This window comes from Cetorhinus maximus, chromosome 1, assembly GCF_964194155.1.
Source record: "Cetorhinus maximus chromosome 1, sCetMax3.hap1.1, whole genome shotgun sequence".
NCBI lineage: Eukaryota > Metazoa > Chordata > Chondrichthyes > Lamniformes > Cetorhinidae > Cetorhinus > Cetorhinus maximus.
The window spans coordinates 233,941,484-233,963,645 of NC_135879.1; the positions used below are offsets into that span (position 1 = coordinate 233,941,484).

At 43.6% G+C, this 22,162-nt stretch overlaps 1 protein-coding gene across 2 annotated transcripts in view; it reads left to right on the forward strand.

The window, feature by feature from the left end:
- Positions 1 to 1,043: 1,043 nt before the first annotated feature.
- dnaaf9 (dynein axonemal assembly factor 9) overlaps positions 1,044 to 22,162 on the forward strand; it is a 253,896-nt gene continuing 232,777 nt past the window's right edge. Inside the window, exons 1-2 of one of the 2 annotated variants that reach the window (XM_078554544.1) lie at positions 1,044 to 1,113; positions 1,163 to 1,338. In XM_078554544.1, coding sequence (XP_078410670.1) covers positions 1,244 to 1,338 — 95 coding nt within the window. In that variant the 5' untranslated portion in view covers positions 1,044 to 1,113; positions 1,163 to 1,243. Of the gene's footprint in view, positions 1,114 to 1,150; positions 1,339 to 22,162 lie in introns of those variants that run through there. The other variant, XM_078554554.1, reaches the window with a different exon arrangement.

A 22,162-nucleotide genomic window follows, 5' to 3' on the forward strand; every position in this document is an offset into this window, starting at 1 on the left:
CTACGCACAGCTTGATGCAGCCGCACACAAAGGTGGCCATCAATATGAGGGCGATGTTGGGCACATTTTTTCCCCCCCTTATCTAGAGGCTTGTACATCGCGTCCCTGCGGACACGATCCATTTTCGACCTCCAGATAAAGCGAAAGATGGCTCTGGTGATCGCCATCGCGCAGGAGTCTGGAATGGGCCAGACAACAGCGAGGGTGCCTCACAGCTGATGACCAGGTTCTTGCCCGCAATGGAGAGGGAGAGTCGCTCCCACATGCCCAGTTTTCTTTGCACCATAGACAGTCGCTCCTTCCAGTTTCTAACGCATGCCCCGGTCCCTCCGAACCATATCCCCAGTACCCTCGGGCCGTCTGACCTGACGGTGAAGGGGACAAAGGATCGGTCAGCCCAGCTCCCAAAGAACATGGCCTCGCCCTTCCCACGATTTACCTTGGCTCCTGAGGTCAGTGCGAACTGGTCGCAGATGTGGATCAGCCTGCGCACCGACAGCAGATCCGAGCAGAAGACGGCGACATCGTCCATGTACAGGGAGGCAAAATATTCCGCAGTAACGACACATCTGCTTTCAACTCCATCTCTACGCCCACTGCAGAGGGAGCCCACGCCACTCTCCTATTGGTTACTATAGGTCATGTGATCTTCCCTAACGTATTATTATGAAAGGTGCATTACACGCTAAATAAAACCAAAAGCACGACACCCTCCCTGCTCGTTTTGCCGAGGCTCTCACCGCCCTGAACCACCAGAACAAAGTTCCCGATGACGCTCAGGTGGGCGGGGCTGGGGAAAATCAGGCACCTACCACATTCGGAAACAAGAGAGGGGTTCCCAGTGCCTCGTCATCTTCAAGCCAACATAAGATCAGCGAGACAACGCGTCAGCTCAAAAGTCGGGCAGCGAAATCCTCCAGATCCTTGTTGATAAAGAAGAAAAACAAAACGACAAACCGAGCCAGGCCCGCCTCGTACCTTTGAAGTGTCGCGGTCCGTCTCTACCCTGCGCACCAAGTGGTTCGTTCGGTTGCCATTCATGAGCCGGGTGATGGCTCCCCAGTGATTCGCTTCTCCTCCTCGGCAAATACCTTTCTTTTTTGACCCCGCCTCTCCTACTCTTTTCCCCCTCTCCCCCCCACCCCCCCTCCTTGTCTGTCAGTCCCGATCGTCGAGACGACAAAACCCTATATGATATACATATATAGGAGAGTACTTTTTAAATAGGGACAAAGGCGCTGCAATGTTATCGATGCTACAGGAGGCGACGGCGGGGAAGGCGCGGCCGCTGCCTGTCTGGAGGAACGTGCGATCTGAAACTTTCAGCCCGTTTGTCAGGTAGCGCGAGCGGCCGTTAATGGATTCAAATGTTCAAAAGCCGGGGCTCGCGCACGGGGAGGAACCGTCAGCGGGTGACAGGCTCCTGCTGCCCGTTTAGACCCAGAAAGAGCTAGACAGTTGCGGGGGGGGAGGAGGAGGAGGAGGGAGGGGGTGCGGAATGTGTGGGTGTGCGTGTAGTTAGTAATCTGTCTGTATATATAATTCCACGGTAGTGCCCGCTGCCCTTGAATTTTTTTTTTTGTATTTGATTTCCACTACACATACTACAAATGTTTTCTTTATGTTTCTCTTATAGTCTTTCTGGTAGGAGATAAAAGGCTCCTAAACGGTTCCTTTTTTAAATTCAAATCCAACTCCTTGCTCATCGCCCTCCCCGGCCCCCCCGCCCCCCATCTTTATCATTGGACTGTCATTTTCTTTTGTCTGAAGGGATTGTCATTTTTTTTCTGTAACTGTATCTTGGTTTTTCTTTTCAGAGCTGAAAGCACAACACTGCCAGATTATATGTCATTTTCAGTCCCCCCCCCCTTCTCCCCCATTTCTTACCCTGCCATCTGTCACTTATGGCACTCCTGTCCCCTAACTCCCTACCACGGGCGACCCTGTGGTACCTCTTTAACCCCCCCCCCCCCCTGCCTTGGGCACCCCTGAGATGCCCCTGCCCCACCTTGGGCAGCCCTGCAGTGCCCCTGCCCTCCACCTGGGTGACCCTGCATCTCCTGCCTCCCCCCCCCCCAAACCTCAGGTGGCCCTGTTGTGCCCCTGTCCCCCCCTGCCTCAGGTGATCCTCTGTCTCCTCCTCTCCTCTAACCCCCCTCCCCCCTCCCCCCCCAAAAAGTCTCGTGTGACTCTGCAGCAACCTTCCCCGGCCCCCATGTCTTCCCCCATGCTTCCATCTCGTAACCTGCAATCAGCCCTCCTCTTTCCCCCTTCCCCCAACATCTGGCAATCCTGTGACAACCCTTCCCAGCCCCCCCAAAATCTCTGGCGACCCATCGCACCCCCAGCCCCCCATCTCTGGCAACACTACTTCTCTTCACTGCTGCCCTTCCCACCCCACCCCACCCCCAACCTCTGGTGACCCTGCAGCACCCCACCACCTGTCTCTGTCTTCTTTACCCAACCCCCTGCTCCTCTTGTGCCCCTAGCTCTCTGCCCTTGGCTTCCCCTGACTTTGATGACCCCAGACCTGACTTCTGGCTTATTCCGATGAGTTTCTGCACCCAATTTTTGGAACCCTGCACTTTTTCCCCACTTCATGTTACTCAGCGGTTCATTTTCCCTCAACTGTCATCAATAAATGGCATAAGCTTAAGTTTTGGTTTGAATATCAGATGTTAGCTTAAATATCATTGTGGATCCATTCAACATAGGGAATATGTTCATCTTCATTGATCCTTGCTTCTGATTCTGTCCCCCTTAGCCACTGTTCAGGGCTGGGCTCGGGCATCCTACTTGGCTGAGCTTTTAACCCTATATCCTCTCATTCATGTGACCACCTAATTCCATCCCTGCAATATTATTCATTTCATCGCCTGAACTTCGTAAATATATTCTTGCTACCTCAAGCTGCAACCCCACTTTGTGAACTTCAGCTCATCCAAAGCTCCCTCTCACTGTAACATGGTAACTGGGATTCAACAAAGCAATGGTGCTTTATATTTTGTGGTTATTGGTATAACAAGAAATGCAGAAAAAATGACTGCGAAACAATTGCTGATATAGAAAACATTGATGCATATAGACCTGATTCTTTATTATGTGCTTTTGTGTTGCTGAATAAGATCTTTATTTATAAGCAGCATTTAGCCATCAAAAGAAATTGAAATTCCTCCAGTGTAGTAGATAATTGTGTGTAATAAGGTCTGTTTTAAATGAGCTTTGAACATTCTGTTAGTATATTTTCTATATTTAAGGTTTGAAGCCTGAGGCACCTGTTTTGTGTGGAATTAGAGAAAACTGCAGTCTGTTGAGTGCATACATGAAAAATCAGGGCCTTTGGGCATTGAAAGGAATGACTTCCTGTTTGAACCCACTTAGTTTTGCCAGCAGGGATGAAAAATCTTGCTCTTGTCTCCAGCTCCCATACTTCCCTTCGTTTAGATCCTGCAACATGGACATTCAAAAGGAGCTGTGTGAGTCACATTGGAGCATGTGCAGATTTTAACTAAATCTTTTCCCTGGGTCATTTTACTCTGAAGAGCTTAACCAGCTGCAGCCCAGTGAGTTCAAGGGTTCTTTGCAAGCAATGTTTTAAAATAAATCTTTTTTTCATTTCGTTCAGTGTGTGACTGAAACAAGCCCTGATATAACTCACCATTATTCTCACTGTTTTTCCTAATTTCTTTTAAATTTTTAATAGCCTTTCATCATGTGCATTGCTGTACACAGTGGTGTATGTCTGGTGCATGACTGAGTCAAAATCCCTTCCGAACATCACTGTGGGTGTACCTACACCAGATGGACTGCATCAGTTCAAGAAGGCTGCTCAGCACCACCTCATCAGGAGCAATTAGGGGTGGGCAATAAATGCTGGCTTATCCAATAACGCCCACATCCTGTGGAAGATAAATTTTTTAAAACCCAGTGACCGTAAAGCTGCAGGATTGCTTCGGGGTAGGAGATCTAGGCTGCAGCTGCCTAGATTGATCTGAATTCCATGCCAAGGTCGCTATCCACATGCATTCTTAAGAGAACTGAGAGTAATTAGCTCTGCTCAGGAGGGATGAACCAGCCCAGGTTGAAAACTGAGCTGGTCAAAGCCCCCATATTGCTCCTTACTGGAACTGCATTAGTGAACAGGGGATGCAATTTAGCCTGTGAAATTCAGTGGCATAAAAGAGCCCTGATCCTAATACCTATTTTAGAAGAGGGTCCAGGTCATGATATATTAGGTGCCGCTGATAAAAAAATTACACAAAGGGCTGCTTTTTGTTTTTAGAAATGGTTACAAAATATTTTTAAACTTATCAGTAATAGCTTGGATTTTTTTTAACGTAGTGCTCTAATGCTTCAATGTAGAAAAATGTTCCAAAGCGTTTCACAGAGGCGGACAAAATAAAAGATCTTTACTTATGCAGTGCTTTGAATGAACTTTATGTCCCAAGGTACTTTACAGCCACTGAAATACTTTTTGAAAAGTAATGTAGGAAATGCAGTGGTCGTTTTGCACGCAGTGATGTCCCCCAAACAGCAGATATCCTGGTTTTTGGTGATGTTGGTTGAGGGATAAATACTGGCCAGGACACTATGGAGAAATCCTCTTCAAAATAACGTGGGATCTTTTATGTTCACTTGAGAGGAATTGGCTTAAAGTTGCATCTGAAAGATGACATCTCCAACCCCACTTCCTGGAGGGGGTTCATCGCATTCTCCCAGTTCCTCCGTTTCTGACTTATCTGTTCAGATGATGCTACCTTTCAAAACAGCGCTTCTGACATGTCTTCCTTTTTCCTTAATCGAGGGTTCGCCCCCACCGTGCTTGACAGGGCCCTCAACTGTGTCCAACCCATCTCCCGCACCTCTGCCCTCACCAACCACCCCAAACCATGATAGGGGACCGTTTCCTCATTTTTCACCCCACCAGCTTCCGCATTCAAAGGATAATTCTCGACCATTTCTGCCAACTCCAGCATGATGCCACCACCAAAGACATCTTCCCCTCACCCCACCTGCCCCACCCTGCCAACAATCCATATGGACTGTTCCCTCTATGACACCTTGGTCCACTCCTCCTCCATCTCTTATCACCATCCCACGGCACCTTCCCATGCAATTGCAGAAGTTGTAACACCTGCCCCTTTAACAGCTTCCCCTTCACCATCCAAGGTCCCAAACACTCCTTTCAGGTGAAGCAGTGCTTCACATGCACCTCCTTCAATTTGGTCGACTGTATTCATTGCTCCCAATGTGGTGGTCTTTATATTGAGGAGACTAAACGCAGACTGGATGACCGCTTTGCAGAACACCTTTGCTCAGCCTGCAAGCATGACTCAGACCTTCTGGTTGCTTGCCATTTCAACACACCGTCCTGCTCTCATGCCGAGATGTCCATCCTTGGCCTGCTGTTCCAGTGAAGCCCAATGCAAACTGGAGGAACAACACCTTATCTTCTGATTAGGCACTTTACAGCCTTCCGGCTTTAACATAGAGTTCAACAACTTCAGACCATGAACTCTCTCCTCCATCTTTACCCGCTTTTTAATCTAACTTTTAAGTTTTTATTTATTTATTCATAATTTTTTTAAATTTATATTTCTTTTACCCTTTCTCTCCTCCCACATTGTGCTATCTTACCTTTATACCACTATAAGCACCTTCTTTAGTCTTTAACATTACCATTAGCATTCCCTTTTGTCTTATGTCCATGACATATTTGTCCATATCTCCTGAGCTCCCACCTCTGCCTGACCTTTTGCTTTGCTCCACCCCCTCTTAAACAGTATAAATTCCATCACATTTCTAATTCTCTTTAGCTCTGAAGAAGCCATACGGACTTAAAACATTAACTCTGTTTCTCTCTCCACAAATGCTGCCAGATCTGCTGAGCTTTTCCAGCATTTTCTGTTTTTATTTCAGATTTCCAGCATCTGCAATATTTTGATTTTATATTGTTAGAGGTGGAAGTGGGTAAACTTTGTGATGGAGAATAGAGTAAAGTAGAAGCAGGAGTAGGGCATTTACTCTTTTGAGCCTGTCCCACCATTTCATTAGATTGTAGTTGATTGATACCTCACTCCCATATGCCTCACTTTCTGCTATATTCCTTTATGCTCTGACCTGACAGAAAATCTTTCAAAAGCAAAATACTGTGGATGAAATAAAAACAGAAAATACTGAAATGCTTAGCAGGTCTGGTAGCAGAACACCTTGATGAAAGGTCATGACCTGCAACATTAACTCTTTCTTTCTCCGTAGATGCTGCCAAAAAATCTTTCAATTTCAGTCTCAAATTTCAATTGTCTCGGCATCTACAACCTTTTCGAGTTTGAGTTACAGATTTGCGTTTCCCTCTGTGGATAAGTATGCTTCCTGACTTCACTCCTCTTAGCTTAGTTCAAGATTATGACCTCTTGTTTAGGATTCCCTCACTAGTAGAAACTGTTCCTCTGTATTGAATCCTTGTATTATTTAAAAGACCTTTTATCCAGTTCTGAAGAAGAGTGGTATTGGACTTGAAATGTTAACTCTGTTTCACTCTCTACAGTTGCTGCCAGACCTGCTGAGTTTTTCCAGCATTTTCTGTTTTTATTTCCTATCTCCAGCATCTGCAGTATTTTGCTTTTATTTGATTAGATCACTCATCAACATTCCAAATTGAAGGGAAAACAGACAGGTTTATGCAACCTGTCCTCATAATTGAACTCGTTAAGCTTCAGCATCATTCTAGTGAATCTGTGTCACTCCATGTCCATTAAATTTTTTCTGAGGTTTGGTGCCCTAACCTCAGGTTAGGGCCTCACCATGGCTCTGCACAACTGAAGCTTAACTTTCTCACTTTTGAAATTCAATAGCCTTGTTCATAATTTAATAACATATGATATTGGAAAATAAGGCGCTGAAGTTGCTCTGAGTTTGATTTAGCTTGAGGCAGCATCTGTGAATGGGGGTTGAATTGGTGTCAAGTTTACAGAATTTGTAGTGGGGATCGATAGATAAGTGGAGATATTCGTTGATGATTGTGCATTGTTCAACACCATTCACAACTCTTCAGATACTGAAGCAGTATGTTTCCATATGCAGCAAGACCAGGACAGCATTCAGGCTTGGGCTATAAGTGGCAATATTTGTTCCAGACAAATGCCTGGCAATGACCATCTCCAATAAGAGAGAATCTAATCATCACCCCTTGACATTCAATGGCATTATCATTATTCATTCCTCCACTGCCAACATCCTGGGCGTTACCATTGACCAGAAAATGAACTGGATGAGCCACATATATACAGTGGGCGACAAGAGCAGATAAGAGGCTGGGAATTCTATGGTGAGTAACTCGCCTCCTGACTCCCCAAAGCCTGTCCACCATCTACAAGGCACAAGTCAGGAGTGTGATGGAATACTCCCCACTTGCCTGGATGAGTGCAGCTCCAACAGCACTCAAGAAGCTTGACACCATCCAGGACAAAGCAGCCCACTTGATTGGCACCCCATCCACCAACTGAAGCATTCACTTCCCCCCCACCACTGATGTACGGCGTCAATGGCAGCAGTGCATACCATCTACAAGATGCACTGCAGGAACTCTCAATGCTTCCTTTGACAACACCTTCCAAACCCCAACCTCTACCACCTAGAAGGACAAGGGCATCAGACCAAAAATAAAAATACCTGGAAAAACTCAGCAGGTCTGGCAGCATCTGTGGAGAGGAACACAGTTAACGTTTCGAGTCCGTATGACTCTTCAACAGAACTAAGTAAAAATAGAAAAGAGGTGAAATATAAGCTGGTTTAAGGGGTGGGTGGGTGGGGAACAATTTCAATTTCAGATCATGAACTCTCTCCTCCATCCCCACCCCCTTTCTGATCCCCCTTTTTTTCCAATAATTTATATAGATTTTTCTTTTCCCACCTATTTCCATTATTTTAAAATGTATTTCCATCCATTGTTTTATCTCTACCTTTTAGACTATTTTGATCCCTTGATCCCTTCCCTTCACCCCACCCCCACTAGGGCTATCTGTACCTTGCTTGTCCTGCTTTCTACATTCCTTATATAATATCACCACCTTCAACACCTCTTTGTCCTTTTGTCTCTGACATCTTTTGGCTATCTTCACCTTTCACTGGCCCACTATCCAGCTCTAACCCACCCCCCCCCCCACCCCTTAAACCAGCTTACATTTCACCTCTTTTCTATTTTTCCTTAGTTCTGTTGAAGAGTTATACGGACTCGAAACAATTTTGGATCATGAACTCTCTCCTCCATCCCCACCCCCTTTCCGACGGATAGAGCGACAGAGATTGAGGGTCGACTTGATAGAAGTTTACAAAATTATGAGTGGCATGGACAGAGTAGATAGTCAGAAGCTTTTTCCCAGGGTGGAAGAGTCATAGATTTAAGGTGAGAGAAGAAAACTATAGAGGAGATGTGTGGGGCAAGTTTTTTACGCAGAGGATAGTGAGTGTCTGGAATTTGCTGCCAGAGGAGGTGGTGGAAGCAGGTACGATAGTGGTGTTTAAGAGGCAGCTTGACAAATACATGAATAGGATGGGAATAGAGGGATATGGACCCCGGAAGTGCAAAATGTTTTAGTTGACAGGCAGTATGATCGGCGCAGGCTTGGAGGGCCGAAGGGCCTGCTCCTGTGCTGTACTTTTCTTTGTTCTTTGTTCTTTGAAATGTTAACTGTGTTCCTTTCTGCAGATGCTGCAAGACCTGCTGAGTTTTTCCAGGTATTTTTATTTTTGTTTTGGATTTCCAGCATCCGCAGTTTTTTGCTTTTATTCAAGGGCATCAGACCCATGAGAACATCACACACCACCATTCTTTCATTGCTGGATTGAAATCCTGGAACTCCCTCCCTAACAGCACTGTGGGTTCCCCTGCACCAGATGGACTGCAGTGGTTCAAGAAAGTGGCTTATTATCACCTTTTTCGAGAACAATTAGGGATGGGTAACATACTGGCCTTGCCAGCAATGCCCATATCCCAATAAAAAGAATAAATAAATGTGTTCTTTGTTGGAAATGGTTGTAGGGTTGATAGGAAGGGGAGGAGAGAGGCTAGTTTGAGTCAGATTAACTTTTGATGCCATTTTGACATCTTTGTCTGCATCACGTATTCGTTAACTAGTTTCAAGATTGGATGAGTGCCACTGTGGCGGTTAAGATGATTTTCAGGAGGGCTGGAGGTCGGTGAGGGGGTACTGGATGTATCTGTTTTGTTATTTCATACTTAGTTTTGTAGCTCATAGTAACTTTATTTCAATTCTGCACTGTGGAGAATAAATGGAATTGCCCAGATGGTGGATGTGGTTTATTTGGAATAGAAAAGCTGTTTAGGCTTTTGCTTGAAAAAATTTGAAAGGAATCAGAATGTTAAATCAATCAATAGCAGTTACTTGGAGTTGGCATTTGTGTGACAGTGCAACGTTTGAATTCAAAGTAAGGAAATCTTGCTAGCCTTGTTTATAGCTTGAACAGCAACTTATTAAGAGCAATAACTATGAGAACTTGCTGGAAAATGTCTGGAAATTTGATTCCCAGGCTGGGGGCAAAAGATGTTGACTCCTTGAATCAATTATATTTGGGAAGTACATGACTGTACAAGAACTTGAAACATGCAGATCTGAACTGCAAAAACCTGGTGTGTAGGAAAATTTGACAGCAGTCTACGCAATTGTTATGTAGCTTGATGTAAGTGCTGAACTATGAAGGTTTTGCTTTCCCTAAAACAATGAGCAAATTGATTTTTGTTTTATTTAGAAATTGAGTTCTACTCGGCCTTTGCATATGACAAATATCTGTGTTGCTAAATGGATATGGGGAGACGGTGGTGTAATGGTCATGTCACTGGACTAGCAATCCAGAGGTGCATGCCAAAGTCCTAGGGACGTATTCAAATCCCACTATGGCAGCTGGTGGAATTTAAAATCAATTAAAAATCTGGAATTGAAAGCGAGTCTCAGTAATGGTGACCATGAAACCACCATCAATTGTTGTAAAAACCCATCTGGTCCAATAATGTCCTCTAGGGAAGGAAATGTGCCATCCTTACCTGGTCTGGCCTACATGTGACTCCAGACCCACAACAATGTAGTTGAAAAGGTGGTGGTGAGTGCCTTTTTGAATGCAACTAAGTTGTTTACCAGGCCACTTCAGAGGCAGTTAAGAGTCAACATCATTCCTGTGGATTTGGTGTCACCGGTAGGCCAGGCTGGTTAGGGGCAGCAGATTTCTTTTCATAAAGGACATGTGGATCTGGAGTCACATGTGGGCCAGACTGGTTAAGGACAACAGATTTTGTTCCATAAAAGGTCTCTTAAATGCCCTCGTATGTGGCCCAGCAAGCCACTCAGTTCAAGGGCAATTAGGGATGGGCAACAAATGCTGGCCTTGCCAGCAAGGCCTGTAAAAGAATAAAGAAAGTGCAGGTCCCAAGTGAAATTTTGGTTGCCGTACAGATTTAGGAGCATGGTAACATCGTGGTTATATTCGTAGAACAATAATCCAGAGGCTTGGACCCGGCCTGGCCTGATCTGGAGGCACAAGTTCAAGTTTCACCACGGCTCAGAAATTTAAATTCAGTTAATTAAATAGATCTGAAATTAAAAGCTAGCATCAGTAATGGTGATTGTGAAATTACAAGATTGTCATAAAATCCCATCTTGTCACTTCTGACCTTTTTATGGAACAAAATCTGTTGTCCTTAACCAGCCTGGCCTACCTGTGACTCCAAATCCACAGCAATGATGTTGACTCTTAACTGCCTCTGAAATGACCTGGTAAGCAACTCAGTTGCATTCAAAAAGGTGCTCACCACCACCTTTTCAAGATCAGTTAAGGATAGCCAATAAAAACTGATCATGCCACTGGTTCCCACATCGCATGAATGAATAGAAAATGAATTAAAATATTATGATTACATGACATCATCATGACATGCAATTGGAGCAACTGAAAAAGATCGGTGATAGAATATGTTAGGGGAGATGAAAAAGCAAATAAGAGAAGAAGAGAGGGAGCATGAAAAGAGCCTGGCAGTCAACATAAGAGAATTCCAAAGTCTTCTATAGTCCTATAAATAGCAAAAGGGTGGTAAAAGGAGGAGTAGGGCTGACTAGGAACCAAAAAGAGAATTTATGCATGAAGGCACAGATGAGGCATTAAATTAATACTTTGCACCTGTCTTCACCAAGGAAGACGATGCTAGCCAGACTATGGTAAAGGAGGAGGCAATTTAGACACTAGAATGGTTTAAATTGTTAGAGGAAGAGGAAGAGGACGAAAGACTGTCTGTAGTTAGTGGATAAAACACTAGGATCGGATGAGGATGCTGAGGGAAACGAGAGATGAAATTGCAGAGGTACTGGCCATAATTTTTCATTCTTCCTTAGACTCAGGAGTGGAGTAGTGCCAGAGGACTGCCAAAAAATGGTATAAGAATGAGGCCAGCAACTACAGGCTGGCCAGTTTAACTTTGGTAGTGGGAAAATTTCTAGAATAATAATTCGGGACAAAATTTAATAGTCACATGGACAAATGCTGGTTAATTAAGGAAAGCCAGCATGGAATTTTTAAAGAGCCAATCACATTTAACTAACTTGCTGGAGTTTTTTGAAGAGTTAATAGAGAAGGTTGATGAGGGTAATGCAATTGATGTAGTGTACATGGACTTCCAAAAGACATTTGTTACAGTGTCAGACAACTGACTTGAGCAAAGTTATAGCCCACAGAATGAAAGGATACAGTAGCAACATGGATATGGAATTGGCTGAGTGGCAGGAAATGGTAGTGGTTAATTGATGTTCTTCAGGCTGGAGGAAGGTTTGTAGTGGAGTTTCCCAGGGGCTTTCAGGCTGGAGGAAGGTTTGTAGTGGAGTTTCCCAAGGGCCAGTATTGGGACCCTTGCTTTTCTTGAAAAATGGCCTAGACCTTGGTGCACAGGGCTCAATTTCAACATTTGCAGATGATATGAAACTTGGTAGCATTATGAACTGAGAAGGATAGTGTAGAACTTCAAAAGGACAAGTTAGTAGTAAGGGTGGACAGGTGGCAGATGAAATTCAATGTGGAGAAATGTGAAGTGATTTATTTTGGTAGGAAGAACTTGGAGAAACACTATAAAATAAAGGATACAGCTCTAAAGACGGTGCAGGAGCAGAAGGACCTGGGTGTATTTGTGCATAAACCATTGAAGGTGGCAGGACAGGTTGAGAGCACGGTTAATAAAGCATACGACATCCTGGACTTTATTAACAGGGGCATAGAGTACAAGAGCAACGCGGCTATGTTCAACTTGTATAGGACACTAGTTCAGCTTCAGCTGGAGTATTGTGTCTAATTCTAAGCATTGCAATTCAGAAAGGGTGTGAAGGCATTGGAGAGGGTGTAGAAAAATTTACGAGGGTGGTTCCAGCAATGAGGGATCAGTTATGTAGATAGATTGGAGAAGTTAGGCCTGTTTTCCTTGGAGAAAAGAAAGGTGGGAGGAGATTTGATAAAGGTATTCAAAATTGAGGGGTCTGACAGTAGATAGGGGGAAACTGTTCTCACTCGTGAAAAGATCAAGAATGAGAGGGAACTGATTTAAAGTATTTGGTAAAAGAAGCAAAAGTGATATGAGGAGAGGACTTTTTCATGCAGCGAATGGTTAAGCTGTGGGACGCACTGCCAAAGAGTGTGGTGGAGGGAGGCTCAATTGAAACATTCAAAAGGGAATTAGAAAGTTGTCTTAAAATGAAGAATATGCAGGCTTATGGGGTAAAAGCGGGAGAATGAGCAATTCATTTGGTGCTATTCGGAGAGCCGGTGCAGACATGACAAGACAAATGGCCTCCTTCTGCGCTGTCACGTTTCGGTGATTCTGTGATGTACAGAGAGACTACTGATTACCTGTAGTTATTCAGTTGTAGTGATTACAATTTTTTTTCCCCCACCATGAGTTTCTTAACCCTTAAGCTGTATGAAGCTTGGTAGTTCTTGACATTCACTGTCACCAAAACAAAAATCGTTCCGGTGCTCAATTGGTTATAAGTATGGGTTAGGGTATTGAAAGGACTGCAAATGTCGTCTTATTTCATTATAAAAAGGATTTAATTAAAATCATGTATTCAGATAAAACTGGCAATTAATTAGCTATATAATCTATAACCATGCATTTAGTTACATGTAGTGAAGTACAAACCCTTTGAAGAATATTAATGGTCTAGTATTCTAAATTACTGTATTGCAAGAAAGCTGTTTTTAGTGATGCTTTCAAGTTGCCTCTTACTGCCTTTTATGTTGAGAAATGGTGGGGCGTGGCAACCTGGAATCAGACATTTTGTGGGTTACTTTTGTTATTGCAAAAAATAATTTGAGAATGCAAAGGTGCCGTTTGTCTCAGTAGGTCTTTTTTCACTGATCTGAACCCCACATTTTTTTTATTCATTCATGGGATGTGGGCTTCACTGGCTGGGCCAACATTTATTCCCCATCCCTAGGTGGTGGTGAGCTGTTGCCTTGAACCGCTGCAGTCCATGTGGTGTAGGTATTCCAGGATTTTGACCCAGCGACAGTGAAGGAACAGCGATGTATTTACAAGTCAGGATGGTGAGTGACTTGGAGGGGAACTTCCAGGTGGTGGTGTTTCCATGTATCTGTTGCCCTTGTCCTTTTAGATGGTAGTGGTGGTGGGTTTGGAAGGTGCTGACTAAGGAGTCTTGGTGAATTCCTGCAGTGCATCTTGTAGATAGTACACACTGCTGCTACTGTGCATCGGTGGGGGAGGGAGTGAATGTTTGTGGATGTGGTGTCAATTAAATGGGCTGCTTTGTCTTGGATGGTGTCAGGCTGCTTGAGTGTTATGGGAGCTGCACTCACCCAGGCAAGTGGGGAGTATTTCATCACACTCCTGACTTGTGCCTTCTGGGTGGTGGACAGGCTTTGGGGAGTCAGGAGGTGAGATACCCGTCGCATGGGTCCTAGCTTCTGACCTGCTTTTGGAGCCACAGTATTTATATGGCTAGTCCAGTTCAGTTTTTTATCATCTATTTCCTTTTTCTAGGAACACTGTTATCCTTTCACATAACTATTCCAATGGTCTTCTGGTCAGCCTCTCATCCTTCCACCCTTGATAACCTTGAACTCATTTAAAACTCTTCTCTTATCCTTACCCAAGTTCTGCTCATTCCTCTACTTCCTGAGCTACATAGGCTTCTGTTCAACAATGCTGCAAATTTAAAATTCTCAGGTTCATGTTCAGATCCCTCCATGACCTTACACCTCCCTTATCTCTGTAACCTCTTCCACTGTTGCAGCCCTCATGAGAATGTTGTATTCCTCCAACCCTGGCCTGCTCCACACTCCCCAGTCCATTCGTTCCACCATGCTGTGTCTTCAACAGTATTGGTTGTAAGCTCTGGAATTGGCTGTCAACCCCTCTCTCCCCAGTTCTATGTCCACCTTCAGGACCTTCAAACCTATTATCTTTGATCAAGCTGTTGGCCAGCTAATCTAATACCCCATTTTGGTGTCATTTTGTCTGATAATGTTGCTGTAATGCATCTGATATGCATTTAATACATTTTTGTTCACAAAAATAACTACAAATGTCAGAAAATATTTAGCTTATTTTTAACAACGAATTAAACCTCCCTTGAACTTTCTGTGCAGGAGACCAATCCCAGCTTCTCTTGACTTTCATTTAATAGGGTCATTATATACATGAAAAAGGTAGATCCAGTTTGGAGTCATAGAAAAAAATGTAATATAGATTCAGTAACATACCAGGAGGGATGACCTGGCGGTTCATGTGTATAATCTTTGAAGGTGGCAAGGCATATTGAGAGGGGGTTTAACAAAGAAGGATTGAGGGGGTGGTGGGGATCTGGTTAGAGATGTAAAGGATTATGAAAGGTTTAGATAAGCCGGACAAAGAAAAAAAAATGCTGCTCCTATCATCTCATGGTACATGGACTAGAGGACACGAATTTAAAGTTTAAACGAAATGCACACGGGGTGTTGACCTTGAATTTGTTGACTGAGGGTGGTGGAAGTGGAGACCATCAATGATTTCAAAAGAAAATTGCATGGGCACTTAAGGGGAAATTTGTGTGGCTGGGGACGATGGTGGCGTAGTGGTAATGTTACTAATTAATAATCCAGATGCCCAGGCTAATGCCCTGTGAACATGGATTCAAATCCCACAGTGGCAGCTGGTGGAATTTTAATTCAATTCATAAACCTGGAGTATAATGCTGGTTTCAGTAATGATGACCACATGAATCGATTGTTGTAAAAACCCATCTGCTTCACCTACACCCTTTAGAGGAGGAATTCGGCCCCACTCGAGACCCACAGCAATGTGTTTGATCCCTAACCGCCCTCTGAAATGGCCTAACCAGCCACTCGGTTCAAAGGAAATTAGAGATGGGCAACAAATGCTGGCTTTGCCAGCAACTCCCACATCCCATGAAAGAATAAATAAAGGCTACAGGGATAGTGGGGGAATGGGACTGACTGGATTGCTCTACAGAGAGCTGGCATGGATTTGATGGGACAAAGGGCCTATTTTTGTGTCGTGGTGATTTTGATTCTGAGAGAACATGGTTGAGATAGAAACGTATTTACTGGAGCAGAAAAGGTTTTATTGAGTATACATAATTTGGCAAGGTGAAAGAGTGAAACTTTAGTTCCACTGGTCAATTAAAAAAAAATAATTCAAAGGATGTTGACATCGCTGGCTAGGTCAGCATTAATTGCCCTTGAGAAGGTGTTGGTGAGCTGCTTCGAACTGCCTATGTGGTGTAGGTACGCCCACAATCCTGTTAGGGACAGAATTCCAGGATTTTGACCCAGTAACAATGAAGGAACAGTGATATATTTCCAAGTCAGGGTGGTATGTGGCTTGGAGGGGATCTTCCAGGTGGTGGTGTCCCCATGTGTCTGCTGCCCTTGTCCTTTTAGATGATGGCAGTCGTGGGTTTGGAAGATGCTATCTGAGGAGCCTTGATGAGTTCCTGAGGTGCATCTTGCAGATGGTACACGCTGCTGCTACTGTGCATCGGTGGTGGAGGGAATTAATGTCAGTGGATGGGGGTGCCAGTTGAGCAGGCTGCTTTGTCCTGGATGGTGTCAAGCTTCTTGAGTGTTGGAGCTGCACTCATCCAGGCAAATGGAAAGTATTCAGCCATACTCCTGTTGTAGATGGCAGGCAGGAGGTGAATATTTGGAGACTGGATAGGTTTGCACATTTTGGATCAAGTGTTTTTAATCTGCTTGGTTCCTTAAGCTTTCTGAAATGCGACCTGTGATTTGCATGCATGTATTGGATATTTTTTTGGAGATATTTATTTGGAGATACTTGCTTCATGCTGATTAAAATGTGCACCAGATATGCAACCATGATTACAGAGTAAAGTAACATCATCTTACAGCATTGAATGCAAACTGAGTCAATAAAAATTTTAATTTTATCATTTAACACCCACTGCATTTTGCTGATTGTGGATCTTTAGATCAAAGTAAAAAGTTTTTGGAGCCATATTCATTTTGTGGAGACCATAAATTTGCCTTTAATATGAGAAAACATCCTAAGCTGCTTCACAAGCAGAAAAACTGATACTGAACCTGAAAGGAAAAATTAGAAGGGGTGGCTGAAAGTCTGATCCGAGAGGTTTTTAAAAGTTGTAGAAGAATGAAAATATTTCTGCTCATAATGTAATAATTCTACGTTTGTGGAAAAAATACATTGGGCAGGAATTGTTGGAAAAATAATTGAGCTCGTCGCAATAAAAGAAACAGCAATTTCTGACAGTTTTTTTCGCCATGAATTCCAATTCACCACAAATTACTCTTTTTCATAGATTTAAGAACTTAAAATATGTTTTTTGATTTTGCAAGCCAGGCAAAGCAAAATACAGCAAATAAGTGCCTTGTTTGTTAAGAGGATGGAGTGTTTGTGTTGCCATGGTGGAGGTTGGAGTGGCTGTGTTCAGATTTATTTATGTTCCATTGTGAGCCACCTAATGTTTAACTTTTCATAATCTCCTGATGACCTCCATGCTACCTGTAATTTCAGTGAAATGTAATTGGATTATTTAGTGGATAAAAGCAGTGATTCAATTTCATATAATGCAGCACATTCTATTTTCTGTGATGTCTGATATGGGTGAAAATGTTTCTGTGGGACTTTGGATTCAATTCTTGTTCCACTCAGCCATAGTTTCCTTATTTTTCAGGAATTTTGATAGACTTGGTAATTTGAACTGAGGACCAGAATCCTCCATCATTTTAATAACCAGTCTATCAAAAAGCATTAAGCACATTTGAATGCAGGCAACATTGAAAATTTTTGCTAAAATCGGTCATTGCATACTATTAATTTCCATTAATTTTAATAAACTCTATTCTTAAAACATATACTCTGCTTGTTTGTAAAAGTATAATAATGGAATTTGCAAAAGGAACTTTGGCACTGTTCCAGGTAAGCAGATATGTCTCGTGACATAAGCCTGCTGCAAATGAAGTAGTAACAACAGCACCAGCTTATTTATATAGCTCGTTTAATAAAACAGTCTATGACGCTTATGAAACAAAATATGGTACTGAGCTACATAAGTAGTTGTTGGGTCAGCTTGGTCAAAGAGGTAGTTTTAAGGAGTGCCGTAAAGGAGGAAAGTGAGGCTTCAGTGGAGAGATATAGGGAGGGCATTCCAGAGCTTGGGGTCTAGCCATCAATGGTGGGGCCATTAAAATTGGTGATGCTTAAGAGGCTAGAATTAGAAGAGTGCAGATATCTCAGAAAGTTGTGGTGCTGGAGGAGATTATAGAGAAAAGCAGGGGGCGAGGCCATGGAGGGGTTTGAAAGCAAAGATGAGAGTTTTAAAATCAAGACGTTGCTTGACCGGGTGCAAATGTAGGTCAGTGAGCACAGAGGTGATAGGTGAATGGAACTGGGTGCGAGTTAATACATGGGCAATAGAGTTTTGGATGACCTCAAGTTTCTGGATAGGACGATGTGGGGGACCAACCAGGCGTGTTAGAATAGTTAAGTTGAGAGGTAAACTGGCTGTTTGACTCTTTGAAGGCTATAGTGGGGTTTCAGACCCATATTATTTTTTAATATTCGTTCATGGGACGTGGGCATCGCTGGCTAGGCCAGCATTTATTGCCCATCCCTAATTGCCCTTGTTCAGAGGGCATTTAAGAGTCAACCACATTGCTGTAGGTCTGGAGTCACATGTAGGCCAGACCAGGTAAGTACAGCAGATTTCCTTCCCTAAAGGACATTAGTGAACCAGATGGGTTTTTACGACAATTGACAAATAGTTTTGTGGTCATCATCAGACTTTTAACTCCAAGTTTTTATTGAATTCAAATTTCACCATCTGCCCGTGTGGGATTAGAACCTGGGTCCCCAGAACATGAAAATGATATGAATAAATCTGTTCCTCATGTAAGCTTATATTTGGAAAAAATGATGTCATTGCTTTCTACTTGTTTCATGTAACTTCTCCAATATTCACTTTTATTCTCCTGGCACATCTATCTATATTAATGCATTTGCACAATTGTGAAGCTGTAATGATCTAAAAATCATAGCTGTGGGGAGGCGTTGGCGTAGTGGTATTGTTACTGGTAATCCAGAGACCTGGGGTAATGCTCTGGGGATCTGGGTTCGAATCCCACCACGGCAGCTAGTGGAATTTGAATTCAGTAAAAACTTGGAATTAAAAGTCTAATCATGACCATGAAACCATTGTCAATTGTCATAAAAACCCATGAGGTTCACTAATGCCCTTTTAGGGAAGGAAATCCGTCCTCACCTGGTCTGGCCTATATGTGACTCCAGATCCACAGCAATGTGGTTAACTCTGAAATGGCAACCACTCGGTCATATCAAACCGCTAAAGAGTCAATAAAAAGGAATGAACAGGACAGACCACCCGGCATCAAGCTAAGCACTGGAAACAGTGGCAAACCCAGCCCTGTTGACCCTACAGAGTCCTCCTTGCTGGAGGCTTCTGCCAAAATTGGAAGAGCTGTCGCACAGACTAATAAAACAACAGCCTGACATAGTCATACTCATGGAATCATACCTTACAGATAATATCCCAGACACCACCATTACCGCCCCCGGGAATGTCCTGTCCTACCAGCAGAGGTGGCAAAACAGTGGTGTACAGTCGGGAGGGAGTTACCCTGTAAGTCCTCAACATCGACTCCGGACCCCATGAAGTAGATCTCAAACAGATCTAGTAACTCAAGACTGTGTATCCATGAGACGCTGTGGGCCATCAGCAGAAGTATAATCAAGCACAGACTGTAACCTCATGGCCTGTCATATTCCCCACTCTACCATTACCTCCAAGACAGGGGATCAATCTTGGTTTCATGAAGAGTGTAGGAGGGCATGTCAGGAGCAGCACCAGGCATACCTAAAAATGAGGAGTGAAGCTCTCAACACAAGACTACTTGCATGCCAAACAACATTAGCAGCAAGTGATAGAGCTAAGCAATTCCACAACCAAGGGATCAGATCTAAGCTCTGCAGTCCTGCCACACCCAGTCATGAATAATGGTGGGCAATTAAACAACTCACTAGAGGAGGAGGCTCCACAAATATACCCATCCTCAGTGATGAAGGAGCCCAGCACATCAGTGCAAAAGATAAGGCTGAAGCATTCGCAGCAATCTTCAGCAGGAAGTGCCGAATGGATGATTCATCTCGGCCTCCGCTGGAGGTCCCCAGCATCACAGGTACCAGTTGTTAACCAATTCGATTCACTCCACATGATATCAAGAAATGGCTGAAGGCACTGGATACTGCAAAGGCTATGGGTCCTGACAATATTCTGGCAATAGTACTGAAGACTTGTGCTCCAGAACTTGCTGTGCCCCTAGCTGAGCTGTTCAGTACAGTGACAAAGCAGGCATCTACCCGGCAATGTGGAATGTTGCCCAGGTATGTCCTGTGCACAAAAAGCAGGACAAATCCAACCTGGCCAATTACTGCCCCATCAGTCCACTCTCCATCAGTAAAGCAATGGAAGCGGTCATCAACCGTGCTATCAAGCGATATTTGCTTGGCAGTAACCTGCTCACTGAAGCTCAGTTTGGATTCTGCCAGGGTCACTCAGCTTCTGCCCTCATTACCCTCTTGTTTCAAACATGGACAAAAGAGCGCAGTTCCAGAGGTGAGGTGAGAGTGACTGCCTTTGACATCAAGGCAGCATTTGACCGAGTGTGGCATCAAGGAGCCCTAGCAAAACTGGGAATCGGGGAAAGCTCTTGGCTGGTTGGATTCATACCTAGCACAAAGGAAGATGGCTGTGGTTGTTGGAGGTCAATCACCTCAGTTCCAGAGTGTCACAGGGCAGGAGTTTATCAGGGTGTTGTCCTAGGTCCAACCATCTACAGCTGCTTCATCAATGACCTTCCTTCCATCATCAGGTCAGAAATGAGGATGTGCAATCATCAGCGAACAATGTTCACCGTTCGTGACTTCTCTGATGCTGAAGCAGTCCATGTCCAATTGCAGCAAGGCCTGGCTTGGGCTGACAAATGGCAAGTAACATTTGCGCCACACAAGTGTCAGGCCAAGCCAGGCCTTGCTGCAATTGGACATGGACTGCTTCAGCATCAGAGAAGTCACGAATGGTGAACATTGTTCGCTGATGATTGCACATCCTCAACAAGAAAGAATCTAACCATCACCCCTTGACTTGCAATGACATTATGATTGCTGAATCCCCCATGATCTACATCTTGGGGGTTACCATTGACCAGAAACTGAACTGCACTAGCCTTATAAACACTGGCTACAAGAGCAGGTCAGAGTCTAAGAATCCTGCGATGAGTAACTTGCCTCCTGACTCCCCAAAGTCTGTCTGCCATCTACAAGGCACAAGTCAGGAGTGTGTTGGAATATTCTCCATTTGCCTGGATGAGTGCAGCTCCAACAACACCTAAGGAGCTTGACACTTTCCAGGACAAAGCAGCCCACTTAATTGGCACCCCATCCACAAGCATTCACTCCCTCCACCACTGACGCATAGTGGCAGCAGTGTGTGCCTTCTACAAGATGCACTGCAGGAACTCGCCAAGGCTCTTTAGACAGCACCTTCTAAACCCACAACCACTGCCATCTAGAAGGGCAAGGGCAGTGGATACATGGGAACCACCTGGAAGTTCCCTTCCAAGTCACTCACCATCCTGACTTGGAAATATATTGCCGTTCCTTCACTGTCACTGGGTCAAAATCTTGGAACTCCCTCCCTAACAGCACTGTGGGTGTACCTACACCACATAGGAGCTCACCACCACCTTCTCGAGGGCAATTAGGAATGGACAAGAAATGCTGGCCTAGCCAGGGACACGCGCATCCTGTAAATGAATGAATGAAAAAAAGCTTAAAAATGAGAACAAGTAAAATTCTTTGAAGTATAGCTTGAGTTCTGTTTCTAACCTTAAACACATGGGGAAAAAAAGTTGAAAGTTCAAACTTATTACATAATATTGTATTTGAAGGATACTGGGATTTTAAGTTTGTCTAATACTTTTAATCTGCATTCCTAAATATATTTAATTAAATATCTTGAATATAAATTAGATAATTTTGCATTATGTCAGCCCTGATAATCAGCAGGTTAAAAATCAGATATGAGTACAAAAGACTGAAATGAATGTAAATAATTTCACAGTGCATAGGTTGAAATGTTACTTTGATTGATATGAATGACTCAGATGATGTCTGAGTTTAAGCTATTCATTACTTCCTTCTATCTGTAGAGTCGAGAAGTTCCCCTGCTGTCCTCAACCAGCATAACCAAAATAAGTTAACTGGTCAATTTGTCTCATTTGCTGTTTGTGGGACCTTTTTTTAGTTTGCAAATTGGTAGCTGCAACTTAATGCATAAAATGTATTAAAGTGGTTTAGGATGTCCTGAGGACATGAAAGGACCATGTAAATAGAAGTTTTGACTTGCCTCTTGGTGTCATTTGTGCTATACTCTTGATATATATCCTTCTTTCTTTCCTATTTCTGCTATTTATTCTATTGGTCTTGTTCCACAGATGTGAGTTAACTCTTCAAGTGACCAGCAGCCTACCTGTCTGTTCTTGCCTGAAATTTACACAAGTACAGTTCTACTAGACATGTGAATCTGACATTCTT